The sequence below is a fragment of the Phaethon lepturus genome, unplaced genomic scaffold (genome assembly GCF_000687285.1).
Source record: "Phaethon lepturus isolate BGI_N335 unplaced genomic scaffold, ASM68728v1 scaffold14791, whole genome shotgun sequence".
NCBI lineage: Eukaryota > Metazoa > Chordata > Aves > Phaethontiformes > Phaethontidae > Phaethon > Phaethon lepturus.
Genome location: NW_010515640.1, coordinates 4,694 through 15,275, shown reverse-complemented (window position 1 = coordinate 15,275; position 10,582 = coordinate 4,694). Strand labels below are relative to the sequence as shown.

At 42.2% G+C, this 10,582-nt stretch overlaps 1 protein-coding gene across 1 annotated transcript in view; it reads left to right on the top strand.

Annotated features, from left to right (window-relative positions):
* Window positions 1-10,333, top strand: part of CPS1 (carbamoyl-phosphate synthase 1, mitochondrial) — a 94,976-nt gene extending 84,643 nt beyond the window's left edge. The window contains exons 34-38 of the mRNA XM_010295844.1: window positions 1,715-1,813; window positions 7,201-7,260; window positions 8,187-8,299; window positions 8,855-8,984; window positions 10,235-10,333. Coding sequence (XP_010294146.1) covers window positions 1,715-1,813; window positions 7,201-7,260; window positions 8,187-8,299; window positions 8,855-8,984; window positions 10,235-10,333 — 501 coding nt within the window. The remainder of the gene's footprint in view (window positions 1-1,714; window positions 1,814-7,200; window positions 7,261-8,186; window positions 8,300-8,854; window positions 8,985-10,234) is intronic.
* The last annotated feature ends 249 nt before the right edge of the window (window positions 10,334-10,582 follow it).

Genomic DNA, 10,582 nt, shown 5'->3' with positions numbered 1-10,582 from the left:
GCCCCCCCCCCCCCCAAAAAAAAAGGAATAAAAATGTAACTAAGGGCAAGAATTATTTTTCTGAGCTTTATATGCAGTTAGAGATTACCTTGGTCATAAGGGAGGGATTATTAACTTTTATGAGTTGGAAAGATACATATTCACAAATACCATAAAATGTGACAGTTATGAAGGTCTTTCTTATAAGTGAAGTAAGGATAATAACTTGCTAAATTGCTTCAGGTAAAATGCTCAATTATTCCTCAAAGATGTTTTTCACACACACAGCTTGATTTGGGCTTGAGTTTGTCACATCTGTCTGGTAGAGATGTATTTTGCTGGAAGTTGTGGTTTGCAGAACAGCAGAAGACACGGTGCTGGGGGTCCCTTTGAGTATTGTGGCGTTTTGATCATGCCATAATGACAAACCTCACCCAGCAGGCTGGAAAGTCCTGGTCTAAGCCTACAGAGTAGGGGGCTGTCCACCACCCTAGAAAGTCCAGGACGTACGTAACCCCTCAGCCCGATATACTGTAGAACAAACTGAACACTCAAGGATGAGTTTTTAGAGAAAAGCTGAGATACTAGTTGTCATGATTTTTTTATCCCTCCCTTTGTGGGATTTTTGTTTGGTTAGTTGTTCTTTTTTTACTTCAGAAGATCTGGCAAATCATTATTTGTTCTTCTTCTTACATGAAATACTAGCTTCTGCTCACCATGGTAACAGGGAGACCAGGAATGTGAGGACTCATTCTGTGATGGGAAGGACCATAAGAGGAAAATGGGAGAGCAATTCTCAATCAGCCCCTTTATCGCATCTGTATATGTGTGTAAATTTGTTATTTCAAAGAGAAAAATCTGACACTTTTTGCTTATGACTGTTTCTCAACAAGTGTGGAGTTGTCCAGAAAAAGTCAGGGGGTTTTGTTGTTTCTTTTCCTTTTTTTAACTTTCACAAAAGCTCATGCATTCCTCTTTTTGTCATCAGAATTCCAAATTTTGGTAAGGAACACGGTTTAGTTCTTTCAGAAGATCATTATCGCATGACAGTCTGTAAGCAACTGAGCTCCACAGGCAGTCCTGAATGATGGAGAACTGCTACATGATTTTTATTGACTTCTTTATCAAGTTTTTGTTTCCATAAAATAAATTACTATGAATTGACATGATCGCTTTTTTGTTTTCCTAAGTACATACTAACATTTTACTTGAATTTCGTACATCTGTGGACTTCTAATGGAAAAGCATCTTTATATACCATGGTTTATCTTCACAAGAAATGCCAGAAATAGATGACAGCACAAGTTCTGTCTTACCCCAGTTTACAGCGTACACGCAGAGAAACATGCCTGCACGCAGAACACTCACTGGTTTTTAAGCATTATATAATGTTAAACAATTTGCAGTGTGCTCCCGAACACTGGAGCAGAGGCTGTGTACAGCATTCCCGTAACTCGGCAGAATCAATTGTTGTTACTCCTTGGTGTGCTGTTTGAAACTAAAGCGCTGCTTATTTCTTCGTTATTGCTTCATTAAAATTATGAGATTTGTCTGCAATGATTTGCTGATTTATTCCCCCCCTGCCTGCAGACTCCATGCAAATGCAGTCTGATTCTGCGTGAAGAAATCAGAAGAGCCTATTTAAATATTTCATTCCTGTTTCTTTTTAAAACGATGTCTGTGGGTTGTTTTGGGTTTTTTCCCCTCGCACCACCTTCTTTGTGCCTTTTCCCAGGTCGCATGCTTCGGGGAGGATGTGTACTCTGCATTCCAGAAGGCTATGCTTGCCACAGGGTTTACGTTTCCTAAGGAAGGGATTTTGATTGGAATCCAGGTGAGTCCTAAAAATGAAAGCTGAGAAAGGACTAACACACAGGAACTCAGTAACTGTTGCCTTGTTCATGTGTCACATGCCATTCATGTGTCTTTATGGCTTCAATGTGTTTCTCTGCAATCCATCTTGAAGTGCAATAAGACAGTGAGGATCAAACACCATGGAGAGATCTTTACTGTGTTCCCTGAAGCTGGCCTGGTTTTTCCCCTCTGGCTCCTGATAGGCTCTACTGAGAGCTGCAGAAGTTTTCTGGGGGCAAACCCCTGGGATTGTTGCAAGCAGAGGCCTGGGATCAGAGAGTTAGAAGCCACCTTCCTGCAGGGAACAAAGTCCATAGATGATGAGTTCAGAGAAACGTCCCAGCTCGAACTTGGAGTCCGCTCCTTGCTCCCTCCCAGATGGGAGCCTTGGGGACGCTACTTTCCAATTCTGACGTATAAACTCCCTTCACCTGTACATTGTCTCTTGCCCTTTTGAAACCAGTTTCCCTCCACCGCCCAAAACAGTGAGACAATTTCCATACCACAAAGCTGGACCTGCTAAGCTTTCCCCATAGATGCATAGATTTCATTCCAGGCAGAGCTGTAGTGTCATCCAGCAGTGTGGAAAATGAGATCTTATTAAGCAGGGTATTGTGGGGCTAGTTATTGGTGTGACACTGTCGGGCAATGAGACCTCCACCAGGTATAGCACTGTCACGTTCCTCTTCTCATTGGAGTCATGATGGGAATATACTGGAGCGCACCAGAGCGAGGGATTAAAGGACAACAGTCTTCACACTGCAATCTGCTTTCCTGGCTGCCTGGTGGCATGGCTGCCATTATTCCTTTTCCTCTTTGACGGTGGTGCGTGGCCAATATTGCTCCTTACCATCTAGCTCCTATCAGCTAGGGGTAAGTAGCTCAGAAAGGAAGAACCAATGCTACCTTTGTGTAGTAATGTTTCTGGTTTCCTTATCTTGCCAGAGCTCTTTTGTCTTAGGGATGGCATCTCAGATACATACTCTGCAGGTCCAGTGATTCCATACCAGACTAGAGCTTGAACTTTAGGGTTTAATCTCTTGCTGTCAGCATCTGTCAAAGGTGCTGTATGTGACAGAAAGTTTAAACGGTGTCCTTATGGGAATATCCTCCAGTGCAATGGCTTCTGCAAACAGCATTTACGTGAGGGAGTTCCCAATGGGTCTGCCTTAGAACTGCCTTGCTCCATTCACAGTTCTGTATCAGTAAGGAGGATATGCATTTTAGAATGAAAAGGTAGCTAGGCAGAAAAGCAAAAAGCGTTGGTACTTTATCACAGGGTAGCTACCAGCTGCTGAAGATGCTGAAGTCAAATACACTTGTAAACTTTGAGGTGTGTGTATGTTCCTCAAAAAAAAATCAGACATTTCCACTGCAACTAGCACATTCTTGGGCCCCATAAAGACAACTGATTGCCTCCTGCCATTTCCGTGTTGTGCTTGTAATGAGCTTATGCCCTAAATGATTGCATAACGCCAATAAAACAAAAAAATAGAATACATCAGTTCCTGTCAGAAAACTGGGGTGTGAAAAATGTGCAGGACTGTGCCAGCAGAGGATGTGAAGGAAGTGTGTGAAAAGTGGCCAGAAAGGAACATGACTTCTGCTAACACAGATCACCGCTTACTCCTTAAATATACACATATATACACACATCTATGGATTGAAACTGTTGCTCTTAAATTACCTCAGATTCACAGAAAAGTCTTTGCTTGCTACCTAGATAAAGTTTAAAAGGTCAGTATCAAACTCTGGGCAGTTGGTACCTGTATATGTAATCAATCCATATTTTAAAACAGCATTTAAAAAGGGAGAAAAGAAAAGCTAGGAGAAGAAAAAAGGAGAGAAAGTCCAGTTTTTAAAATTTAAGTCTATTTTCTTGATAGCAGCTACAAGGGAACAGGCAGCAAAGAATAATTTTAGCTATAGAAAGCATTTATGTAGGTTCTCTGTCTGTTCCTGTTAAACTGATCCAAATGTTCTTTGTACAAAGGTCTTAAGAAAAAAAAGGAAAAAAAAAAAAAAGATAAAACATCCCAAAAACTCAACCCCCCAAACCTTTTAAAAGTAACAAGATTATCTCCTTTTTAATGAGTGGTTTACAGTTCATTTTCTTGCAAAAGAAACTTGAAAATGACAGATCAGTCCCTTAAAGATCTCTCTTCATCTGAGCATATTTCTTATATAATTAAACTCCAAAACACAAAGTGTAAAGTTAATGCTGAGAACCATGTGTTGCTCCCTCTCCACTCTTGGAGCTTGTGACCTACCTAGTTTTCAATGGTCTGCTTTGAAATCCACCAGATCTGCAGGCAGAGAGGGGAAATAAAACCTTGTAAGAAGGGAAGGTTGAAATCCTGACCTAGACCTGACATGTAGACTGAGTGGTCTTCCCTGAGTATTACAGGCTCAGGAGGAAAGGGAGGCCCTTCACTGCAGAGACAAGAGGCACAAGGATTGAGGCACAAGGCGGGCTGTGAACCCGAGCAGCATTGTTCTCATTTATTTTATTTTTATTTTAATCACAAACATGAAGTCATGTACCTCAAGCTGGCAAAGTTGTCAGTGTATGCTCAGAGGGGAAATACAGGCTCAGAAGGACAGACACCAGGTCTCCCCTCTCCACGATCACAATGCTTAAATGTCATTGCTGTGAGGAGGTGGCGGGCTGGAGGTCCCTCCCTGGGCAGAGGCCCCTGGCTTTCCAACTGCAGGATGGTTTCTGTAAGCTGTTCTGGTGCACTTGGGACTGATCCTTGTCAAGAGCACCAGCCCACGTGGTTCTCTCTGAGGAAGGTGCTATCTTTCATCTGCAGCAGATGGTGAACTCAAAACATACCCAGCTTTTGGAGGCTTTGTTGCTTCATGATTAGCTGCTTGCTCTGATTTTTAGACTGGACTTTTAGGTCTTGCAAAGAGAGAAATAAGCTAAAAGATGGTGAACTCTGCTTCCCTCAAAAGTGTCTAGGCTCAACACATTTAGGGTATTCTGTATACCGTCCCTTTATGTCATTGCTATTAATTATGTTGAGGCGAGAGGAGGCTGCCTTCTTGAGGGTGAAAGTCAGATGTAGTTAACAATAGTAGAGAGGGAGATCTTTATTTCCTCGCAAATGTTTCACTTGGGGGCATTTTGCAAATCAAGTCTAATGGCTGTGCTGTGATCTGCAGTCTGAGCAGGTCCCGATGCGCCCAGGTAATGAACCCAGCTTTGCTGAGGGGCTTTCATGTTGGTGTGTACTTACAGGTTGCAGTTCCAGCAGTAATCCTACTAGAGGCCACGCAGAAATGTTGCTAACAAAGTAATCCTCAAGGTCAAACAGGCAAGCACTCCTTGACATCCGCGGGACAGCACAAGGCAGGTTGGGCAGCCAGCGGGAGCACAAGCCCGCTGGTTTGTCCTTCGGTTGTGAGCACTCTGACATTGCACCGGTCGAGCTTCCCCAGGATTTTAAAGGCCTGATGCTCTCCCAGGGTAAATGGAGTACGGCTTTCTTGTTGGACAAATGTATCTCTGACAGTTTATGCAAGCTGGTAATCTGACCTCTTTTCTTTTCACAATTCGGAGAAATCTGTGATGCTGAAACCCAGAGTCTGCCATTAAATAATTTATATTTTATGCAAGAGGAGTTGAAAAGCTCATTTCATTTTCTTTCCTGATTGGGCTATTCAGTGATATCTCTGGGATGGAGCGCATCTGTCTTACATCTGTGCTGGTGACCACAACATGCGGAAAGCATTGATGGAGTATTTTATTTTTAAATCCCAGCACTCCCAAGTCTGTTGTTTCAAGGTAACCTTCCGCCTTGATTCCTTACATACCAGAAGTTTTGCATGATCCACAGTGGATTTGAATACAGAATTCAAGATTATCACAGGAGATGAGCTGGCTTCATTTTGAGCTGTATCTTAGTGAGAACTGGAATAGCTGTATTGAATTAACTGAGGATGTAGCTCTTTACAAATAGCAAGACATGCTAGCAGACATGAGAGGTTATAAGAAATACAACTTTTCCGATAAAGGAAAAATAATACAATTCTCCTACAATAAATATCTTCCACTAAATAAATCTGCTTGTACTTTTCACCTTTAGTAACTAATGGTTTCTTACACAGGTTCTTTCAGCCAGCTTGTAAATCTGAGGCTGCTCCAATGCAAGCTGACAGTTGTAATTTCTTTTCATGGAGAGGCTGTTTTATGTGTCACAAGTGTTCAGTACATGTTTGATAGAAGTTTATAATACTGTTGTGAAAGCCAACCCCCCTGACCAGAAGGCAGAACCGTTCCCTCTGACAGGGAAGCTGCCAACCCTGTCACATTGTGTATTTATATTTTCCAGTTAGTGTACAGAATGAGATGGCTTTCAGAATGAGGTTCTTTCCAGAGTGCTTGAGAAAACCTGTTGACTCCTTTTCTTCATAGGAAATCGTTCACTCTTCAGAATATTGCTCTGTCACCCATAAAGGTTAAGGTATCAGTAGCTCCAGCAGGGACAAGGGAGCTTGCAATAATCTTACTTGCGAATGGTCAGACCAGGCTAAGATTAAAAGCAAAGTTTGGCCTGCAGTGAGAAGGGCATGTGTTGCATCTGATCTTTGCATTGCTTGCTGTACCTTCAATATTCTGAAGAAAGTTATGCTGGAATCAAATTTTTACTCATCTGTTTCACTCTAAAATGACTTGTTCAAGTGCGGATGTCTACAGGAGGTCATCTTATCTTTACCTCCAAACTATATTGGATCTGGGTATTGCATTATGAGAGTGTCTTTCAAAGGTGCCCTAAGTATCTGGAAATTCAGGTCCTTATGGGAATAGGGTGTCGCAGTCTCTTGAGGGGTTTTGTTTTCCGTTTCCATGTGCCCATGGGAGTCAGAAACACACTCATGCATGCACAGGCTCTTCGTCATGTGAATTTGCAAACAGAGCACCCAAAGACAGCCCAAAGTCTATCCATATTTGCCATTTACCAGAAGAGAAGACTAAATGTTTGAGCAACGATTGAAAAATATTTAAGAGCAGAGGAGATTCTAGTTGGTGTATTTGAAAAGGCAGTTGCACAGAGATTTAATATGCAGTAGTAAATCTTCTGTAGTTGCTGTAGAACTTAGTATGGGAACACTTACCCCGGTGCTGTAACAGAATATGTCTTAGCTGGGAGAGACTTTGGGCTTCAGGATCCAGATTGTTTTCTTGGAATGGCACTGGCCATGCACATTCAGATGTTTCTGCACACACACACACATACTCTCAGCACAGAAAGGTGTGTTTGCCTCTCAGCACAGCTGGGAGGACCTCCATGTTGCCCAACAAAACACTGTTTCTAAATCCTTGTTTTGATGCTGTATCTAATAAACTTCCTTTTCCAGAAGTCCTTCCGCCCAAGATTCCTCAGCATAGCAGAACTACTGCATGAGGAAGGTTTTAAGGTAGGTGGTTTCAATTATTTAAAGCTAGAGAATTTTCAAAATCTGAAATGTACTCAGCCTGCTACAGGAATGGAGAACATTGGAGTTCATTTGGACATGGAGAAGAAAGGACATTTTCGAAGTACCACAGGGATTTTTTTAGCCGATTTTTTTTAATCTGAGTGATAAGCAGGTACCACCCAACTAGAAGTTTTCATGATTGTGTAATTGAACAAACAGGACTAAGTTACGAGGGCAAGAATAACCCTGGCTCTGCTATCAGCCTGCAGTCACGATGTCACATTGTAAACTCCTCTAAGTTCTCCAAGAAAAAAAATGCCAGCATGATGCCATGTATAACAGGAGGGGAGGAAGGGGAAACCTTTTATATGGAGGAGTCTTTACAGTGCTTCATGTTCAGTAGTATTCACAAGCTGTGGACATATGAAATTTGTGGTGTTTACACCCCTCTTGTAATTCTTGTGCGTTATCTTGCATCCATATCCCTACTGAAAGGTAACTAACAACACAGTCACAGAAGATTGGCGAGAGCTTTTTAGTATTAAGTACTATTTTCCTCAGTGGCATTAGTGTAACTACTGGATTTACAGTTCTGCCTTTCAAAACTTAGTGCTAGGCAAAAAAAATTTATAAGTGATTGAACTTAAGCCCTATTGCAAGTCAGAAGGATTTAGGTTTTCCTAAGCCACTGCTTCTGGATGTGTTACTACCATTCATCAACTATCATCCATCAGCAAATCACAAATAACAGAAGGCTGGGAAAGTCATGCTGTTCTCTGTGTGTGTTTCTATAGAGAGAGACACCCTTGTGATGCAAAATGACCTCCAAAATCAGCTTTGTGTGCTGGGTCAGACCCACATGAGTTAAACGAAAAGTTTCAGTATAATGAAGCATGCAATAAGAAACCTTTTTTTCCCCTTAACAGCTTTATGCCACAGAAGGAACCTCAGACTGGCTCAATGCTAACGGTATCCCGGCAAATCCTGTGGCATGGCCATCACGGGAAAGCCAGAGTCCAAGCCTCCCTCCGGTTAGGAGGTAAGAGCAATACTCACCTTGTCAAATATGTGTTAACATCCAGGACAGCAAATGCAAAGGGCAAATTGCTGGTCCTGTTGAGATCAATGACAGTGATTTAATGGGACTTCAGGATTCAATCCAAAAGTTTTGTTTTATTTGATTCTGTCTGGAATTGCCACAGCAGAGAGGTTTCAGCTTAATTAATGAACATCTCATTGAACAGTCCTATTTAATATGGCTTGGATGCATTGCTCCATATTACTTTTTCACACAAGGGTACATGGGATCTGAATATTTAGCCTTTAATGACAGTCAGTCATGCCTTTAACAGAGTTGTGCTGAGCTGTATGAAGACTGAATATTGCTTTGCATCACTGAATAGAACAAAAATAAATCCCAGATTCCTGAGTTGCAGCTTAGTGCCTTTAACCTCTCAACACTCCTTTCTTGGGATGTAAGACTAAACTCAAATGAAAATTTTCAGTGTTTTTTACGTGCATGCCTGTGCTATTCATCATAGATTTTCATTAAGCAAGACACACTGTGATACTGTCTTGTGCGTTGTCTCTTCAGGCTGGTAAGGGATGGGAAAATAGATCTGGTGATTAACTTGCCTAACAGCAACACCGAGTTTGTCCATGATAATTATGTGATCCGGAGGATGGCTATTGACAGCGGGATTGCTCTGCTCACTAATTTCCAGGTACTTCCCATGTTGTTTTTTCTCCTCTTAGTCATAAGAGCTTTCAGAGCTTTCAAGCACTTGTGACCTTAGATTCCAGTGTGTTTGGACCCTCATTATCTCTTCCAAATAATAATGTGCCTGAAAATCATGGCAGCACAATTGTTTGAATGTATTTTCATTTTGCTACTATACAAAATAACATTGCTCAAGGCGGGAGGAGAAAATCTTGAATCCTGTACTGCAGCTGAAGTTGTTGCTGTATCATTTTCACTTCAGAGCAAACTTCTTGCACAGGACTGCCCCTAACATGTTTAAATTATGCATGGGAACAGTTTTTGAGTGGGATGTTTTTCCAGTATGGTCCTTAAACCTTATAGCAGGATGTAGCTGGGCTTTCTTGATTGATTCTTGGGGCAATCCAATTCCAAAGTGCCATCCAAGTGGAATTGCTGCCTGTCTTGTTGTCGTCCCCAATTACCGGTCATTATGTGTTTGTAGCTCCTGACAAACCCTTTTCACGTACTGATAGGGGAAGAGATATTTGGTAATGCTAAGTGGGACTCCTGCTGCCAGCAGTGCCTTGACTTCCTTTGCAAGTGGCTTCCACTGTCACAAAAGAGCTTCATCTGGCTCTCATGAAGCACAGCAGCCAAATTCCCATTGATTTCAGTAGGTGCTGACATGGAACCCAGTGACTTGAACTGGTGTCCAGCTGTGCAAAATCTTCTGCTGTGATTGGAGTGAGTAGAGAGCAGAGAGAATGCCAAGCTGCAAGTTCATAGACAGTATAATGCCAAACACTATTAGCAGGAATGGGAAATTTGCCTTTGCCTACTAGCACAACACACACCGACAACCAGAACAGGGGTCCCCATCCATAATTTATTACCACACCTGCTTGATGCATTTCATGAACCCTTTTGATTGCAGAGTTTCAATCTCTGAGTTTGAGAGAGGAAAACAACCCTGTGTTCTCTTAAAGTCTTGGGCTGTAGGGGGAAAAAACAGGTCTCATGGGACAGAGCTGTCTTGCCAAAGAAACCCAGCACCTCTACATCTCTCCAGCTGAACAGGCAGACTCCAGAGGGCTGGAGCCAACACCCATGCAGAGTCACCTTGAAATTGGTATTGATTTGGATGGACTCAAGGACTGGACCTGCGTCGGGTAGTTTCAGGTTAATGGCCTAGAAGTGTGGAGCCTGCTCTATTACTCAGCTTTCTGCAGAAGGCTTTGCAATGCTCAGTCCTCCTCTGCTTTATATTGACAGGTGACAAAGCTTTTTGCTGAAGCTGTCAAATACTCTGGGAAATTGGACTCCAGGAGTCTCTTCCACTACAGACAGTTTGACAATGGAAACACTGCATAGAAGAACTATCTCCAACCTGCAATCTTACTGCTTCTGGCACCACAAAAGAGAGGGGATCTCAGACCATCCACCTTACCATCTTTCCATGTATTTTATAGCATCTGCACTGATTGTTTTTCCAACTCACACAAGCTACTTCCTAGCCGATACTTTTAATGGCTCATTGGAAAGCTGGCCTCTCCCCAGCCCCTCCACCATCTTCTCCCCATTTCCACATAGGATCAAATATTAGTTACTTAGTAGATGGGT